We start from the raw sequence: 19,500 nt of genomic DNA, 5'->3' as shown, positions 1-19,500 counted from the left end.
CTTGCCTAAAGTCAAACTCAAAATTTTCCCTCCTCCTCCATCAATGATAAATTCTTCATTTCTATAAATGGTATGATTATTTTCCCATAGTCAAAATCAGTATCACCAATTCATATGAATTTTTGTTTGTTGTCTCATAAATTACCTCTTTTCCACTGCCGCCATGCCCCTCCTCCTATATGTGATTCTACATACTACCACCAGATTAATGTCATCTCCCTTATTCAATAGTCTTTAATGACCTCCCAATGCCTATGGAATAAAGTTCATTTTTTTTAACCTTACATTCACAATCTAATCCCATACTTTCCTGACATAATCACCACTTCCCTAAACAATTTAATCTATTCAGTAGCCCTTAAGCACATCACATTGGGCAGCTAGGTTGTACAGTGGATACAGTACTGGGCCTGGAGTCAGGAAGACTCATCTTCCTAGGTTCAAATCAGGCCCAGACACTTACTAGCTGTGTGACCCTGGCTAAGTCACTTAGCCCTGTTTGCATCAGTTACTCATCTGTAAAATGAGCCAGAGGTGGTTATGGCAAACAACTCCAGTATTTTTGCCAAGAAAACTTCAAATGGGGTCAAAAGAGTCAAATATAACTGAACAACAAGAAAACACATCATGTGGTTTTCCTTAAAAACATCATTTTTTTTTTGCTTTTCCTAAAACACTTTTCAACATTTTATCATACCATCTTCTTGCCTATCGAAATACTATATGTCCTTCAAGGCCTTGCTTAAGTCCCACTGCTTCCACGCAGCCCCCTCTAACCATTTTAGCTCTGTTTATTTCATTCTCCAAACTCAAGTATTTTTGTTTATACCACCCCTTAGGGAATAACTGTATTGTAAGAGATCTGGTATTGTTGTTATTTAGCATTCCGTCCACATCTGGTCTCTTGAATCAAATTGTGAAGTCAGTAAGAACAAGGAATACACCTTAATGCTTTTTCGTATTCTTCAGGCAAGAAATTATTTGTCATGATAGCCTAGATACTTAGAAGATAGCTCAGTTTAGGGCATTTTTGTTTTCTGGTGGTGGTAACCCATCTTAGAATAGTTCTCAAATCTCTGAATAAGTGCCACTTACAACCATGGGAGCCAATACATTTTCCACGAACTTGAGTAGAGGGAAAATAACTGAATTATTACAATAGGAGCCAATACAAATTACTAAGTTAGAGGAATAAGTCATAAAATAAGTAAAGAAGTAACCATGAATAGTAGGAGATACACAAAATATTCTTGAATTCCCCAAGTCTCCTCGGCAGTTTGAGATAGTTCTGTTCCTCTTAGAGTTGACAAGCTCCAGAGAAGCCTCTATTTAGGCGCTGGGCCCGATGGTGTTCTACCATGGGGTGGTATCACCATCTAGTGGCCAAAGAGGATATTGGAACTACTAAATTGAATTTCATATCAATGGGCTCTGGGTGTAGGGATTAAGGTGTAAAGTCTACTATGGGTAGGAAGCACTAAATTTAACTGTGAATAGATTCTTCCTAAGTCCTTTCTGAGGACCCTTATTTGCTTCCCTTGCCCTCATGGCCAGAGTAAGCTTTGCTAAATAGCCATCTTTTTATCCACTTTCCGAAAACTCAATGTATGTGTTTGGGGAAGACAGGGTGGAGGGAAAGACATGAGGTGTTAACTCACTTTCCAAACAATTTATGCCCAGCTAGGCTATGATGATGAGGCATCAAGCTCAACTGATACTTGGCTATGAAACCAACCTGTCACAGATGCCATATGCGAGAAGACAGAGGTTTCTTAAAAGTGGTGTCAACATCCTTTGTGAATACCTAGTGAAAATTAATGGCAAGGCAGCCCTAACATCACCAACTACAGTCTTAGAATGCAACCTGATGAAGTGAAGGTTATCAAAACAATTGGACTTAGGTGCAGAATGGATAGTGTAACAGCAGTAACCCAATCCTAGATGGTCCTATAGAGGACCAAAGTACAGTGAACATAAAAAAAAGAGCAGAAGGTTATAAGGATGATGAAGCATGGCTTTAAGTAATAGAGCATTGCTACAAACAGCCAGGAGATCACAGCAGTCACCAGACCAGGCTGGCAAAGAGCAACAATAAACTGAATGTGGTTATTTATAGAAGAACTGAGTTCTCTAAGTAAAAGCAGGCATATTAAGACAAAGAGGCAGTCATAAATAGCACTTAACATCTCTACAAGCAAGAACCACAGAGGAGTAAATGAGTCTTCATTTGGACCCATGGTTATTGGCATTACCACTTAAATCAATGTGTCTCATCTTCCCAACTATATTTTAAGCTTTTTGTGAAAGATTGACTATTATATTTATTTATCTTGAACATTACCCACCTCAGTGCTAAACTTGTGGTAGGTCCCCAAAATATAACCAAATTAGGTTAAAAAGACACATCACACACACATTCACATATATACATACGCACACAAACAGCTCTTCTCAATCACACCCACAATGGTTGACAAAATCCATCTTATCAGTACAAAGGTTTATGTTAAAATTTTAATGGAGGATGAGGAAACTGAGCTGTCATTTATAAACAGGTAGAGTTGGTAGGGGAGGGCAGGAGAGGGGGGAAGATTAAATTTGGGAGTACAGAGATATGAAGGTCATAGATCAGGGAAACAGAGAGTAGACCCTAAACTCTGTAGCTGTTCACCTGAAAACATGGTAAAGCATCTCTGTTGCAGAGGGGAGCAGTTGGTTACAAAGTCAGTTCAAATCTAATGGTAATGGGGAGAGGAGAGGAATAGTATGACCAATTATTGTGATTTGTCCCCACAGAATCCTTACTTTCTATCTTGGCACCTAAAATTTAAGAGTCACCCAATTCAGCAAAGAAACTAGACCTAGGATAGGCAAAAGGCCATGCCTTTTTTTCTTGTGATTGGGATGCCACCTTAGCTCCAGCCCTACTATTGTATGTACTACTTACAACACACTCCCTGCCCAAAAATGTGTTGTTTTCTTTATTCTATGATTCCCTGAGATTGTTTAGCCTCTTTCCCCTGGAAATTCTATCAGGACCTGTAGCAGGTCCTTGGGCTGGCCTGGGGCTAAGCAGCTCTGGCTGCCCCAAATGTCTCTGTATGCCTATGGGTGTCTCCATTGGGGAATTTTCCCGGGATCCAGCAGAAATCCTTGGCTCCTATACTTCAGACGGGGGCCTCATATCTCTTTATATCTAGAAGGAAGATAGAGATTCAAGTTAGGGAGCTATGACAGAGATAAGAGGATCAGGCAGACTCCTGTAACTCTCTAGAAGAAAGCTAGATCTCAATAGTCACCCTCAAGTTCTACCTTATGCTATTAGTGTGAGGATAGGAGCTATAAATCTCCCTTCTACTCTAAAGAAAGTAGATAGGAGCTGGAAACAAGTTTCTACAGGGAACCAGTTAGAGTAGAGCCACCTGATTCCCCTTCCTTCTTTTTCAGCATTACTTCTGAATGTCTTTCTCCTCACCCCTATCCCAACTTGTGTCAAAATGGTACTCGAAGGAGTGAGAGGGGCACTGATTCATAAATAAACTGCTCCAGCCTCAAATGTTGCCTGGCTCCCTCTTCAGAGAGAGCAGCATGACTCCCTCTCTGGTCCCCAAGCCTCCCATCTTTCATACCCACATGGGTGACCAATTCCCTGAAGAAAAAAAAGCTCTCCTAATCACCTTTCCCCAGATAAGCAGCACTAGAACAGAGCTCCCCAGGCTTCCTATGAAATGCAAAAAGAAACTCCCTCCCTGCCCTTCACCCATCTAGTCTGGGTTCAGCATCATCCAGATCCCTGAAAGCAAGAAAACCAGGCCCAAGAGAGAAGCTCAGGGGGCCATAAAAAGGGTAATATCTACCACCACCACCACAGTCCCAACGTCTGACCAGCCCCTTTGCTTTCCCCATCTCCTACCCATGCCATCCCCTTTCTTCCCTCCCTTTCTTCTCCCTGCAACCCCCACTGCCCATCAACAAAAAGCAGAGGGAGAACCAGGCCAGGTATCTCCATTGGACTTGATCAGAATTCAGTTTCATAGTTTTCTTCACCCCATAAGCCAAAGTATCAGATAATCTTGGATTATGAACCTCATGGCAGTGGCATTATGACTGCAAAGAGGGGAGTCTTTACTCCAAACATTACCCCCACCCCCAAAGCCCCCAGGAAAATACCCCTAAGGTCTGGTCCTCCCCATAGAAGGCAGAGGCCCATGTCCAGGTTCTGCACTTCCTAAGAAAACCCCCATGCACATTACATTCTATTTAAATCACAAGTCCTTGGAGCTGACCCCTTTAGAAGCAAGCAAGAGAAATCACACTGGTGAGGAGAGTTGGCATGCAGTCCTGGTTCCGATTGTAAATCAGTCATGGTACTATGGGAACATACTCACAATACAAACCACAGCCCACCGGACACTACCTCGGGTGGGTTAGGACCAGACAAGAGCTATGAAGACATATGGAAGACAATGGATGTTAGTAACAGTTAGCAAGGTGTCGGGAGAGAGGGAAAGAAGCATGGAGGCTGGAGGCTTCAGACTAGGCTCCCTGGAGTCCAAGTTAAGAATTGTCAGGGAGTCGGGGCTCAAGCAAGCCTCCACAGTAGTTTTTAAAGTCAGAGATCAGTCTCTGGTTCTCCAACAACACCCAGGGGTAGACTATAATTACCACAAAATGTAGGGTTTGGGAAAACCCCTAAAATTGAGTGCCCAAGCAAGCCCTCCAGTTCAAGGACCTTAGATCTCAGGAGAACTCACCCTCTTTTTATGTTCGTATTTTCCCTCCAGGCCTGGATCTCTTTGTACACCAAGCGAGAGAGGAACTGTAGGGGAGAGGGAAACAGATGGGGAAGTATGGAGCAAGGCAGATACCAACCATTGTAGAGGTCTGGGGTAAAGAGAAAGGATAGGGTCTAGCAGCGCCTTCCACATAGTACACATTCCATAAATATTGATTAATTATAGGGTGGAAAGATAGTAACTTTGGGTGGTAGATTATATGAGGAATATAATATAGCTCTGAGCTATCCAGAAAAGATACAAAAAACCCACAAATTTACAGCCACTTCTATACTGTCCCAGATTTCCTGGTGCCAATTCCTTTCCTGCAGAGTCCCTGTTAAATAACCAGGCAAGGGTGTCATAACATTGGGTTGGGACCATTTGCCCCTTCCCCACACCCACTCTTGACCCAAAAAAGACATTTACCAGGCAAGCCAAGATATCTGTAGAGATAAGCATATAGAAGACATTGTTCCAGCCTGTAGGGGAGATGAGTCCAGCAAGCAGAGGCCCTAAAGCAGCACCTGAAGGGAGAAGACAGACACTGTGAGGAGCAAAGCAAGATGGTCCTGAGCTCAGGTTGCTCTAATCTCCTCTGCTGTAACATTCTCCCCACAACTCAGCTGCTCCTCTAGCCCACCCCATCCTCAGGGTGCCAGTCTGTGCAATGGAAGAGATCAGGGCCCAACTGCCTGGGATAAGGAGTGGGAAGGAAAAGGACTCAGCCAAAGCACACTGACCTATGGAGCCAGTCCCATCAATAATGGCTGACACAGTGGAAAGTGCCTTTGCATTGCCCTTCAGATTCTTGTGTGTGCCCTGGGGAGACAAGGAAGAATAGAATCAGAGGTCCATCACAAGCAACTTGCATCTCTGCTATTTAGCCAGGCCCACAGTGCAGCTAAATTCACCAGGGAGAACATCAGCTTCTGGTTTAGGGATGGCCTCAGTACTGGAAAAAGGACACAGCTCATAGCAAGTCTGATGCTGGTATTGGGGAGGTACCTGACTTGGGAAAGAGAAAAGGAACACAAAGTTTATTCAGAAGGGAAAATGTTCCCCAGACAACATGCTGACCTGTCCAGCATGGAACAAAGGGGGAGGGAATGGACATGATACCAGAAGAGAGACACCTACTCAAATCTTGCAAACAATTCCCTCCCTTAATCAGGTCCCCTACCCCTTATGGGGAACTGGGACCATCCATGACATAGGACACAATGAATTGTGCTAAGTTAGGAAATACAATACCATTTCCCAGGTGCCCTGAGCTTACCAGGTCAGCTGAGACAGCAGTTGTGATGAGAGCATAGGGCCCATTGACCAAAGCCCCACAGATAATCAACATCACTAGGAAGGTAGAAACAAAGATAGTGGTCATCCCCACCAAAGGCTAAAGCTGGAAAATTCTCCCAGTCTTAAAGAATTATTCCCCACAGGAACTGGATTCCTATTCCTTCCTTCCCCACCCCCAGTAAATTCCTGTGCACTGAATTGATTTCCTAGTCCCTCCTTCTACCCCCACCCCCAGTCCACTCCCAGGCATCTCAAATACTCATAGCACCAAACCTCTCTCTCCCTGGTCCCTTTCAATGCATGCCCATGGAAATCCAGAAGAATCCAAGTTGCAACCTCACCTACAGAACTGGCAATCCCAGTCTGGCCAAAAGAGTTGTACAGGAATAGCTGGTAGAGGAAAAAGGAAGAAGAAAGTGTGTGGGATAAAAAGGTTATTACCTTCATTAGGTTTTTATAGGGACTGTGATCCATAGATCTTGGAATTACCCTTTTCTATCCTAGAATCCCTGTCATCTTATCTATCCCTCTTGAGACTGATAGGGATCTCTGTCCCCAAGAATAGATTCTGAGACCTCCTTTAGGAATCTGATGTAGCTCTGAAGTCTCAAGTCTCCCTATCTGAAAGTTTATAACTCAACTAAATTTCCCATTACAATGTAAGCCAAAATTCCCTCATTGTCTGAGTTAAGCGGCAAATTAGAACAGCCGACCTTCCTCTTTTCCACAATAACCTATTCCCATTTCCTACCCCCACCAACACACAACAACAATACTCTTTCCCCTAAGCTAGATGTTCCCCAAGTTCTCCACATGTTTCTCTTCCTACTATGCCAGTCCTCTTGCTGATATACCAACTACTTATTCCCTGCAGACATCCCCCAAGTAGTCATCCAACCATCCCCTCCCAAATGATAGAGACTAACCAGAGGGGCAGCTACAATCAGCATGACACAGCAGGTAGTGGCCCTGCCATTGGTATAGTCAGAGATGATCCCTGCAAGGATGCCACCTGTAACACATACCCCACCTTACCACCCACTGCATTTGACCCCCTTACATTACCACAGCCTAGAGACTAGGATGTGGACACAGGATTCTTTCCACTCCACCCTTCCCCACATACACTCTTATAGATGAAAAAACAAGTATGAGGAGGAACAGGTTTTCCCAAAAGCTGCCTGGCCAGGCAGAATTCCCTGGAAATATATGTCCTCTCCTCTAATTCTGCTTAACTAAGTTAAGCTTTATTGACCATGTACTTCCCTCCCCTACCCTATATTACTCTACTCTCAATTCATGGGAAAAGACTCAGCCCTTTGGGAAAAACAAGCACAGAGAGCCTGACCTATTATGCCGCCAACATCAAAGAGGGTAGAAAAATTCCCAGCTTCCTTGGATCCGAAATGAGCTGTGGAGAAAACAAAAGGGTAAGAATTGAGAAAAAAATCTGACTGAAAACTTAAGAGTAACACAGCTAGCTGACTAATGTGTAACTTGGAGGTAAGGAACAAAGAAGGGACTGATTCACAGAGCATCTGAGGAACAGAGCTGCATCCAGGTAATTCTGTAGCTATCTTTGAAGACAGCCCCTTAAATGAACTTTGGGATAGACTAAGCTCAAGGTTTATCATGACTAATTCCCACAATGCACTGCTCAAAGCTGCTAGAATATATATAAAAAAGGCAGCTTTGTAGGAGTCAGAGAGGTCAAAACAGTCATTGTTGCTGATGATAGAAAAGGCAGGTAAGGAGGAGCTTGGCTGCTGGGGGAGTAGAGAATGGCTTAGAATGGACCTGAGGGGATTTGGAGTCCCCATCCCTGGAGTGGCTAAAAGAGGGAGGAGAGGAATATGGTGAAAGGTACTGGGAGCCTAAAGGGTCTCAGAAGCTATGGATGAAGGATAGAGGAGGGTATGTCTTGCTGCAGTTTTTATTTTAAGATACATCCAAAAAAAGACTGACAGTGTACTCTTTGTTAATTGGGGGGAGTGATATCTTGTTCTGTGCATGTTGAGGGGAGGGAGAAGAAGGTTTCCAATGAGTTATAGCTCCTAGCTGTAAATAGCCACTGAACACCAGATCTTGAGCCCAACCAGCCAACAGAGAGAAGTGTCTATTGTATGCCCAGGTTTGGGACAATGTGCTGGAGCAGAGCCAGCACTGGAACACAACACAATGATCCTCACAAAGTTAATGAATTTTCCCTTTGGCAGAGAAAGTTATAAACTGCTCTAGTGGTTGGTTTTCAGGTGACTGTAGGCCTTGCCCCAAAAGCCTCCATTTCACTGCCCAACTTAGACTCAGGTAGCCTTCAAGTGGGTTCTTGTTGGGCTATGAGAACAGAAGGAAAGAAGTCAGAACAGGGAACAGAAGGAAAGGAAAACACAGGACATAATTCATTGTGTAATCTTCAATTTTGTCTCAAAAGATGGAATATGATATGATGGAAGATGATTGCATTCTATGGACCTGGGGATATGGAGGGTGTGACTAAAAGCTCCAGCATCCAATTTCTAAGCCTCTTGCTTTTCTCACAGGACAGCTTCCACAAAAATTTGTGTTCCCAGACCTGAACCACATGCAGAGTGCTGGGGCAATCCTTTATTCTGCTGAGCCATCCACCCCCATTCCCACGTCAGGCTTCCAAATAGTCTTTAACAACTTCTCTCCTTACTTCCCCCCTCCACCCATCTCCTCACTTTCTCTACCTAGCACATGCACTTACCCACATTAGCAATGTAGAGGGGCAACCAATATAAGAAGGTATAACTGACCAGCTTGGCAAACAGCAGACATAAGGAGAACTCCACTACACCCTGGAAGAAAGTAAAGGGACAATGGAGATAGTGCCAAGGGACTCCCTCATCTCAGGGCACCAGCTCTAGGGCACTCTATTCTGCTCTTATAGAAAGAAGTCTCTAGAATAACCACTCAAGCACTGGTCCATTCCTTCACCCCCAGCACCCCTGCCAATCCTCCCTCACTCACCGGGATCCTGAGTGCCCCTAGGAAACTGATGGCCTCAGGCTTTTCATTTGACTCCTTGGAACATCCAGCACCTTCAGTTCCACTCTCCCTCTCAGGGCAATGCCCAGACACTGAATCCACAGATGTACCCAGGTCTTCATCAGGTCCATTCTGAACACAGTGGGGAGAAGTCCCTTAATGTGGGGAATGAGGTGCTGGCACTCCCCCTCCCACAGAATGGAAATCCAGGTTTACTCACCATTACCTGAGGGGTGTGGGACATACCTTATTGAAAGGAATAGGCCCTAGGGTCAGAGGCTTAAATTCATGGTTATACATAGACCCTCCTATAGAATTCACTGATCAGTTATGGCTGGCCCTGGCTCTGATGGAGATTTAGGTGGTAAAATGTGAAGTAGGAAGTGAGAGGTAGAGATTAATCAGATCTGTTTAGCAACTGACTAGTTTCCCAACATCTCCTTCCTACTAGCCTGCTGCTTCTAGCAACTAAATCTCTGGAAACCAAAAATAGAAAGGAATGAGAAGAGCCTCTTCTGGGAGGCTTCATACTCACGTGGTGCTGAGGTGGGGTACAGTCCACATCTTCAGGGCCTGAAAGAAAAGGTGGGGATCAGAGTCACTGAAGGCCAGGCCCTATCTTTCCTGAACATCCTCATCTCTTCACTCCTTATTAGAGAGCTCAAACCAGTTCAGAATATGGGGACTCTAGATACTTTAGTTATAAGGAAGAAGAAAAGAAAAACAGTCGAACTTAAAGGAAAGGAATAGTGTATTGGGAGGCAGGAGTTATTGTTTTGTCGTTTCAGTCATGTGATTCCATTTAGGGTTTTCTTAGCAAAGATGCTAGAGTGGTTTGCCACTTCCTTCTCCAGCTCACTTTACAGATAAAGAAACTGAGGCAAACAGGGTTGTACAGGGTCCCACAGCTAGTAGGTGTCTGAGGCTGGATCTGAACTCAGGTCTTCCCGATTCCAGGCCCCATGCTTTATCGACTGTACCATATAGCTGCCCAGGAGGTAGGAGACCTGGATTCTAATCCCAATTGTCTCTAGCTGGTTGTGTGACTTTAAGCAAATCGTTTGACTGTTTGGTATCAATTTCTTACCTGTAAAGTGAAGATATTACTAACTTCCCTACCTACATGACAAGACTGTTTATAAGAATCAGATGAAGTAATGAATGTAAAAGTGTTTTTAAAAGCAAAAAGCCCCATAAAGCAAAACCTTGCCAATTGCTACATCTTAAAATAATAGTTCTCATTTCTCTAGCACTTAAACATTCACGAAGTGCTTTATATATCCATTGTCTTATTTGATCCTCACAATGATGATGAATTTAAAGCAAAGACCTCAATTTCAAATCTTGTCTCTGTCACTTATTCGTTATGTGACCAATGACAAATGACTTTTTAAAGTCTTAGTTTTTATCATCTACAAAACTGATAATGCTAGCACACTATGTACCTCACAGGATGGCTATAAGGAAAACACTATAAACTAAAAAGTGCTACACAAATGTGAATTAACATTAGTCATCTCTTTTTCTCAGCCCCTTGGGTACAGGAAAACTTTCAGCCTAGAAAAACAAAAATTTAGTGTGATGCCCATTAGGGAATCCTGGGAAAGGAGAAGGCCCAGGAGGTAGTTCCCCACTCACACTCAACAAGGAAGAAGAAGCTGATGATGCCCATGACAGCGATGATAATACCAGGCACGATGAAGGACAGGCCCCAAGCTGAATCCACCCAGATACCTGCAATCAGGGAGCCCAATATGTTGCCCACAGATGTGTGGGAGTTCCAGATACCCATGATAAATCCACGCCTAGAGATGGAAGGAAGAAGATGGAGGAGAAAGGAGGTAGAAAGGTTAGCAGCCTAGCTCTAGGTCAAGGAGCTAATTAAGAATTTCATGAAGTATATCTCATCTGATAAGCTCGAAGCACCTCATCACCAAAGGGGCAACTGAGACTGTAAGCAAGGAGGGGAACTGATCTATGTCACCTGGTCAGATAGGAAGAGAATTGAGGGATCTTAACACCTTCCAGATGAGTTCTCTCTCTACTCAGTCCCACTACTCTGGAGTCCCAAATGCAATTACTCCACCATCATTCACCAGTGAAATCTTCCACCAGGGAAACCCATACCCACAGCTTGGGGTATTCTCTCTCTCTTCTTCTAAGCACCCTACAATTCCCACGCCCCCCTCCCTTCCCCCTTCCCCCATGTCTATACTCACTTTCCCTTCCCAAACCAGTTACCAATACAGGTCACCACCGATGGCCAGCCTGTAGTCTGTGCCAGTCCATTAAAGATCTACAGGAAGAGAAGAGTTAAGGGAACATGTATGATAAGCACAGATTAACTTCAAAGGTCTGGAGCTGAAAAGCAGGGAGGGGAATAAGAAGTTGGGAAGGAAATCCTACCCATGCTACTCAAAGACCATATACGAACTCTTCACAGCTAAACTTTAGCTCTGTGAAGAGCTAAAAACAAAGAAAACAAAACAAAATACCCTTCTGTTCCAATATCCTCCCAACTAGTGATGAAAGAGCAGAGAAGACAAGTTGGGGTTAGAGGAATGGGAACAGGGATGGAGGAAGAATTGGGTCAGGAAAATAAATCTGAAAAGGGGAAGAGAACCTGTACCTGGATAAGCACATAGTACCACAGTTGGTGAATGTTCCAATAGTAACCCAGGCCAAAGAGCGAAGTAAAAATCCCACTCAGCAGCATCCCAGCAAACAGGTAATAGCGAAGGGGAAGTCTCTCCCCAAAAATTCCACTGAAGAAAATGAATCATTTAATCTCAAAAAATATTCCAGTCATAGCCCAGATCCGCCACCCAACCCACAACTCATACCTGGTCTCCTCCCCAGCTCTACCTACCATTAAGGTAAATGTTTCCTAAGGAATTTGGAGGTCTAGATTGTAACAGAAGGGATCCCCTCCCCATTTTTATCCAGATGAAAAATGATTAATCAAGGGCAACCAACCCATAAAGGAAAAGTCAGAAAGGGGTCAGTTTAAAGTGGCAAAGGGGCAACTCCACCTGTTTGCCTAGAGATTAAAAATCATTGATCAAAGAAAGGTAGCCTTGAAAGGGAAAACAAGTTATAAATAGGCAGCCAGTGGGGAGAAAGTAAAGAAGAGCTCTATAGCTAGGGGATTTTGTCTGTGGGGAATATTAAGGGTTGATTTTTATGTGTTGGGTCTCTGCATTAGCTGAGCCACCTCCTTTCCCATCTTCCTGCCAGATCCTTAAATAAATGCACTATTACTGACAAAAGTACTTAACTCAAAAGTTATCCTGATTTAGTCTACGCTAGGGATGGCTCTGTCTTTCCCTTAATACCTGATGAACATGCCAACAGCATAGGCAATCAGAAAAGCATCGTCCACACCTGCCAGCAGTTCCTGGTAGTTGTCTTGATCTGGAAACAAATGAAAAAGATGCCTCCTCAATCAGACTGCCACAGGATGGGCAGCCTCTCTCAAATCTCCCAGCCACCACCACCACACATTTATTAATCAAACACTTATTAAGTGTATATGCCAGATACATGTAGGTCTAGGCAAAGACTTAAATCCCTGCCTTCAAGGAACTTACATTCAATACTGAGAGACAATACTGAGAGACATATATATACACATATGTGTGTATATATATATGTATATATACATATATATAGCTAGACAGATAGAGAGAGATAGACAAAATGGATATAAGCTGATTTTGAAAAGAAATCAATACTAGGTAGAGGGAAAGAATGTCAGGAAAAGTCTCCTGTAGAAAGTGATACTTCAGCTGAGCCTTGCAGAAAACTAGCAATTCTGACAAATGGTGGTAAGTAGGATACAGACTTCAGGCATGGATATAGGTGCAGAGATGGAAGATGAAGTACCTTTAATGAGGAACAGCTAGAAAGCCAATTTAGCTGCACTGCAGTGTTCACAGGGCAAGGAATACGTAATAAAGTTATAAAGGTAAGTCAGGGCAAGGATGTGAAGGGCTTCAAATGCCAAAGAGAGGAATTTATATTTGGTCCTGGAACAAATAGGGAATCACTGGAGTTTATTGAGTAGAGAAGGACATGGTCATGCCTGCCCTTTACAAAAACAAGTTTGGCAACTGTGAGACAGATGGTTGGACAGAGATGGTACCTGAGGCCAGGAGACCAACTAGAAGACTATTGTCGTAGTACAGGTAAGAGGTGATAAGGGCTTACATCACTGGGGTGGCTTCGTGAGCAAAGAGAAGGAGATATATGTCAAAGATCTGGTAAACGAGTGGCTGTGTAGGAGTGAAAGTGAGGAGTTATGATGACATTGAGGTTGGAGAAGGAGGATGGTGGCCTTGACAGAAATGGCAGGGGGTGAGTTCTGTTTTGAATAATTTGATTTTGAGGTAGCTATAAGACATCCAGTTAGAAATGTCCAATGATGCAAGACTAGAGATCAGAAGAGAGACTAGGCCTGGATATAGGTCTTAAGAGTCATGAGCATAAAGATAGTAATTAAATCTGTATGAGCCGGTGAGGTTGCCAAGACAGAATATAGTAAGAGATGAAAAGAGGGCCCAGAACCCCAACAGTTAGGGGGCATATTGTGGATGGTAAGCCAGCAAAGGAGACTGAGGAGTAGTCATGCAGGTAGGAAGAAAACCAAGAAAGAGCAGTACCATAACCCAGAGAAGAAAGAGCAACACTATCATGCTGCAGAAAGGTCAAAAAGGATGAGGATTAGGAAAACATAAGATATTGCAAGCAATCACTGGAGACTTGAACAACATGTACTACAGACATACATACAGGACACAGTGGTGGGTGCTAGGAAACACATAAAGTTAAGACGTATTCCTCTCCTCTTAACACTTACAGTTTAATAGAGAGATGAAACAAACACAGATAAATATAACATATTACTTGATAAGTGCATTGGAGAGGTACCAGACAAAGTACTAAATCTCATCCCTTTCTCTTCCCAAGGGGTCAGTTTTTCACTAGTCATCACAACCCCCATCCACTCCTCTTACTCAAGGCAGAGTTTGGGGAAGTATTAAGGGTAGAGGGCAGAAAAAGAAAGCAGAAAGATACAGCCAGGCTCTTACCAAACGGAGCCCAGCTACACCATGTGGTGCTGTTGGAGTCGTTGTTGGGGTTTTCCAGCTCTGAACAGTTTTGATGCAGCTGACTCTGAGGAAACAAAGGATTAGTCTGAGAGTCATCCCCACCAATAGAGAGGCCCAGCAGCAACAGAACACCAAGCCTCCTTCATCTCCAAGATATAATCCACCCCATCAGATTCTTTAGCCTAACTCCCACTCAAAACATACTGCCCAATGGGCTAAGCAATAGAATAATGATGGGCCTAGATATGCACAAAACTCTGAACTAATATCACTTTCTTGCCTTTGTGTCCCTGATTATCTCATCTTCCCATTCACCACAGGTTTTCCCCTCTAAGAATCCCTAGCATCTCCTGGCTAGTGAGAATCCCCCTTAACAGGGTGTCCCCCTTAAGGAGCTGTCTCTCTGAAGTGGCCATCTCCCTTGGGGGGGCTGTCTCTCTTAAGAAGCTACCTCTCCTCTTAAGCTGGTGTCTCCCTTAAGCTACATCTCCATTAGGGGGTAGAGGAGACTGCTTGGTACGTGTGTTATCCAAAATAAATGTCTTTAATGGATTTGGAGACCAACCCCATCCCCAAACAAAAAACGTACTGCCCCTCCCTGCTCCCAAAGTCTGTCAAGGCTTCCTGGTCTCTTGTGCCTACGGCTGATGCCTCATGCAAAGTATATGCAAGTGAAAAGTGAGGCAAGGCAAGCTGTAGAGACAGGGGCCTAGGATGAAGTTTGGGGAGCCACTTCCCTTCTCAAGGAGACTGGGAGGAGAAAAAACATGCCAGATGCCTGAGAATGTGTAAGAACCTGCCTTTCAGGACTCTGAGAGGTGTTCCCAGCATAGGACTGCTTCCTCCCTCAAGTCACTCTGGTCCTTACCCTGGCTTTTCCCTGGCCTCACCTTGACAACACTGAGTGGCTTCCTAGACATGTGGTAACAGGTGTAAATGAGAAAGGTGAGCAGCAGAACAAGGCCCCGGTACCTGTAAAAGAATGAGATAGGCATCTTAATCAACAGGAAGCAGTGGTAGTTGGCAGCACCAATGCACCAGAATCTGCAAGGCCAGGAATCGTGATATCATGAATCATGAATCACAATTATATTCCCTAGTCATATCCTAGGGTTTGTAACATGGTTCCTGAGAAAGAGCTCAGTAAAGAGCAACTTGGTCTAGAAATTAACAGAAGCAAATCAAAAGATCTAGAAATACTGAGCTGGAACTCAAAAAGGTAAGGGGGAAGACAATGTTCATTCCTACCCCCAGAAGTGGGACTCAAGAGTTAAGCAGGGGGAGGGGGATAATAGCCAATAAGGCTCCCACCTACTTCTCCAACCCCAAATTATACAACACCTCTCAGCAGGGCTGACTCATTATTACCACCACGGACCAAGAATCCTTCCTGCCCATCCTTTACTCTATCTCCCTTCTATTGTCTCTTTTTCTTTCTCTAAAATAGAGGAAAAAACTTGGGTCCACCTTTATGGGAGCAACTTTGAAGAGCAGATTTGAGACCATTTTGTAGCCTAGTCCTGGGGATAAAGGAGGAAGACTCCCAGAATATCAGTCAAAGACTCCCCTCTAGAGACATGGAGATAGGATGAATTTCTCCCAGCTATAAGATGTACTATAGCACAACTTAGACTGTTACCACCATTACTATATTCCATACCTTTTTCCCCTTATACCTTTGGTTAGGACTATTTTCTGGGGCAGGTTTCCTGAGCCTATGAACTCAATTTCTGTGCATCCTAACCCTCTATCTCAACCAAAGATATACACTATACTCTCCAGCTATATAATTACAGGGGCATCCACTTTTTAAGATTATGGCTTTATATCTAGAAGGACCTCAGAGGTTAACTTTTTAACCTAGTCATTTGGTTAAGTGACTTGCCGAAGGTCACATAGATAATATGTGACAGAGCCTCAGATATCCAGCACTCTTTCTACTATACCATGTTATCTACTTACTGTTCTCTGTGTAAAAGTTCTCAGGAAACTGAGGCTCAGAGTGGTAGAGGATCCTGGAATGGGTCAAGCACAGAAAAGTACCAGAGTCCTGCCTAATCCCAACCCAGCCTACCTTTGCCTGGCCTTCAAAGACTTTTCCTCTTTCCATCTGGCTCATGTACCTCACATAGGCCTATATTCTCCTAACTGGGTGCACTGGCTGGGAATAGAAATCTGCTCAAAGTTTCCACTGTCACCCTCCTGCCCCATGGCAGGGTCTCGAAGAGTGGAATTCAGCTCCCTGAGTCTGAGTCATTGTCTACTTTCCTGGAAGGGAGAAATCAACAGGAGGGCAGAGGAGAGGTGGTAGACGGGCTGCTTCTACCTTCTGATGGATGGTTTGCCCCCCAAAAAGGAACACTGCCCCCAAGAGAAGGAATGTTTTCAAGGACAGCAACCGTACACAGAAAAGAAGAAATAACAATAAGCTTTACAAAAAGCCTTCTCTGAAGTGAGTAAATATGGGAAGAGATGTCCCCTTGGGGTCCCTTTTATAATTATATGATAACCAGGAGAGAGCCCCTGCCATAGAGAAGATTCTTGCAACAAAACAGGGCGCTTTACCTCCAATGGTATCAGAAATAGTGAACTCCCACCTTGAAGGAAGGGGAAAAAAGCCTGTATTACTGCTTGGGGTGCCAGGCCTTCATGATTTCAAGCTTGTACTACATAGATAGACAAAGCATTTATTTAGCATTTACTATGTGTTGGGACCTAATCTGAGCTAATCTCCTAAAATAGTCTCCTAGCTGGTGTTCCAGTCTCCAGCCTTACCCCCTCCAAACCATCTGGCACACTATGGTCAAAGTATTTATATAACACACTACTGTATACAAATAACTATCTCCAAAACAAAACAATTTTCAATGTTTCTTCACTGGGCAATCAGTCATGCAAGTCACTTAACATCTCTACACCTCAGTTTCCTCATCTGTAAAATGGGATCTTGTACTACCTACCTCAAACTTAGGAGGAAAGTACTTTTATTTTAAAGCAATTACAATGATATTAGATATGTTATCATCACCATTATTATTCTTATTATTTTTATGGCCATAGGATGAAGTCCAAAGTCATCCTAATTCAAAGACATCCTAATCTGACTCCTACCTAACTCTCCAGCCTCATCTTCTACTACTCCTGTACACAGTACCCATTCCCCCTCCCCCAACTAAACTATCTGCTCTTTACTTCCTAACGTGCATTTCTGTCTCTGGGCCTCTGCTCATACCATTGACCTTCCTAGACTGTTCTCCCTTCTGCTCTCCTTGTTGTACTACCCTTTCTTCAGACCTAACTCAAATCCCACATTCTACAGGAAGCTTTCCCTCAGCAATTCCTTCCTCTTCTGAAGTTCCAATAACATTTATTGTCAGTTTCATTCATCTGGCATTTCTCAAGTACCTGCCTGCATCTTTCTTTTCTCCACTCAATTACAAGCCCCTCCAGGGCAAGAACTCTCTTATACTCTAGGTGGTCAGCCTCTTTACATCCCAGTCTCACAGGATAGCGCCTGGCATATGCAATTAGTGTGCATTGAGGAGGGGGAGGAGGTGACAGAGCTCAGCCCCAAGGAACCCAAACTAGGATAAAAGGAGGGACCGAGGAGAGCAAAGGTCATGACCACAACCTTAAGAATCTAAGGAGGGGGAACAAATCCTTGGAAAACTTTGTGACATGATGGGGAAATCTCTGGACTTAGAAGCAGAAGTGATTTGGGTTTGGATCTTGCCTCCAACACTCAGTAGTTGCGTGACCATGGGCAAGGCACTTACCTGTTTGAACCTCAGTTTCTTCAGCTATAAAATGAAAACACTCTTGCATAACCTACCCCGCAGGGTTGTTGTGAAGAAATCACTTGGTAAACTCTACAGGACTTCATAAATGTGGGTTATTGCCATCCTCTCTACCTGTATATAGCGCTGGCACCTCAAATTCAGTGGGTTCAAAAATTGAACATTTTATCTTCCTCTTCCCCCCACAAAAAAACCTGCCTTTCCCCCAACTTTGTTCTTTCTGTTCATAGTATCATCACCCTCCCAGTCACCAAGGTCTTTCTCCCCTTACTTAAGAGTATGACATAAATAAGCAATAATTTTGTATGGTTTCATTTTGTGACAGCAATGATCATTAGTGTGTGCTTCTGCTGATACCAGGCTGACTCAGGTCTAGTCTTGACCACACAAAACTGGATTGAGGCAGTTTGTTAAATTTCTTGGCTTTCTTTCACATCCCACCTTCTACAAGAAGTCTTTCCTGATTCTCCCCAGCTACTAGCGCCTTTCCTTCTGAGATTACCTTCCAGATATTCAGTATGTATCTTTTATGTATCTAGTTATTCACATACTCTTTCTCATCCTACCCCACCTCCATTGTAATATACATTCCTTGAGGGCGGGGATTATTTCTGGTTATTCTTTGTATCCATAGAACAAAGTGCCTAACATGTAATTGTTCTTTGATTGAATTTCTGATCCCTTTTCCACATACTTCAAATACCTGAGGTTGTCTCCTCACAGCTAAAGGTCCCAAGTTCATTTAACTGATCCTTATATAACATGGGCTCAAGGCCTCTCACCATCCTTGTTGCCCTACTTTGGACAGGTTTCAATTTACTAATATCCTTCAAAAAGTGAGGCCTAGACAAACAAATCAATAACAACTAAAATTAGAAGGGAAATAGTTATTTAAGGAAAAAAATCTCGGCAATAAGTTTCTCTGATAAATGTCTCATTTCTAAGACATAAGGAATTGAGATCATGTATACCCTCTGAATCAGCAATACCCCTGCTAAGCCTATTATAACAGCACTTCTTATTGTAGCAAAGATCTGAAAACAAAGTAGGTGCCCATCAATTAGGCTGAACAAATTATGTTATATGACTGTAATGGAATATTACTACGTCATATGAAATGATGCATGGGAAACTCAGAGAACCATGGATTGAGAAATAGTTAAGTGAGTAGAACCAGCAGAATGATTTATATAACTACAGTAATGTAAAGGAAAACTACTTTAAAAAACTGAAGGATTCTGAGTTATGCAATGACCAATCACAACTCCAGAAGGTTGAAGATGAAGCATGCTTCTCACTTCAGAGGGAAAGCACTAACATTAAGGACTGGGAAAGACTTATTTCAGAGGGTGGGATTTTAGCTGAAACTTGAAGGAAGCCAAAAGTCAGGGATGAGGAGGGAGAGAATTCCAGGCATGGGGAATAGCCGATTAAAAGGCATAACGAAGAGACAAATGAAGTATCTTGCGTAACAGTAGGCAGGCACTTAAAAATACTTGCTGAATTGAA

The 19,500-nt window shown here is 43.4% G+C and overlaps 1 protein-coding gene across 1 annotated transcript in view; it reads right to left on the bottom strand.

Moving 5' to 3' along the window:
• Positions 1-2,533: 2,533 nt before the first annotated feature.
• The window catches only part of LOC118835361 (glucose-6-phosphate exchanger SLC37A2-like), a 31,332-nt gene continuing 14,365 nt past the window's right edge, over positions 2,534-19,500 (bottom strand). Inside the window, exons 2-18 of the mRNA XM_036742552.1 lie at positions 15,085-15,166; positions 14,174-14,258; positions 12,419-12,497; positions 11,713-11,848; positions 11,303-11,379; positions 10,722-10,888; positions 9,619-9,656; positions 9,066-9,215; positions 8,803-8,893; positions 7,423-7,485; positions 7,001-7,086; positions 6,416-6,464; positions 6,055-6,128; positions 5,519-5,597; positions 5,205-5,302; positions 4,755-4,819; positions 2,534-3,196 (exon numbers count right to left, since the gene is read on the bottom strand). Coding sequence (XP_036598447.1) covers positions 3,181-3,196; positions 4,755-4,819; positions 5,205-5,302; positions 5,519-5,597; positions 6,055-6,128; positions 6,416-6,464; positions 7,001-7,086; positions 7,423-7,485; positions 8,803-8,893; positions 9,066-9,215; positions 9,619-9,656; positions 10,722-10,888; positions 11,303-11,379; positions 11,713-11,848; positions 12,419-12,497; positions 14,174-14,258; positions 15,085-15,166 — 1,435 coding nt within the window. The 3' untranslated portion in view covers positions 2,534-3,180. The remainder of the gene's footprint in view (positions 3,197-4,754; positions 4,820-5,204; positions 5,303-5,518; positions 5,598-6,054; positions 6,129-6,415; positions 6,465-7,000; positions 7,087-7,422; positions 7,486-8,802; positions 8,894-9,065; positions 9,216-9,618; positions 9,657-10,721; positions 10,889-11,302; positions 11,380-11,712; positions 11,849-12,418; positions 12,498-14,173; positions 14,259-15,084; positions 15,167-19,500) is intronic.

Source organism: Trichosurus vulpecula, chromosome 2 (genome assembly GCF_011100635.1).
Source record: "Trichosurus vulpecula isolate mTriVul1 chromosome 2, mTriVul1.pri, whole genome shotgun sequence".
Lineage (NCBI taxonomy): Eukaryota > Metazoa > Chordata > Mammalia > Diprotodontia > Phalangeridae > Trichosurus > Trichosurus vulpecula.
This window is presented reverse-complemented; position numbering and strand designations above follow the sequence as displayed.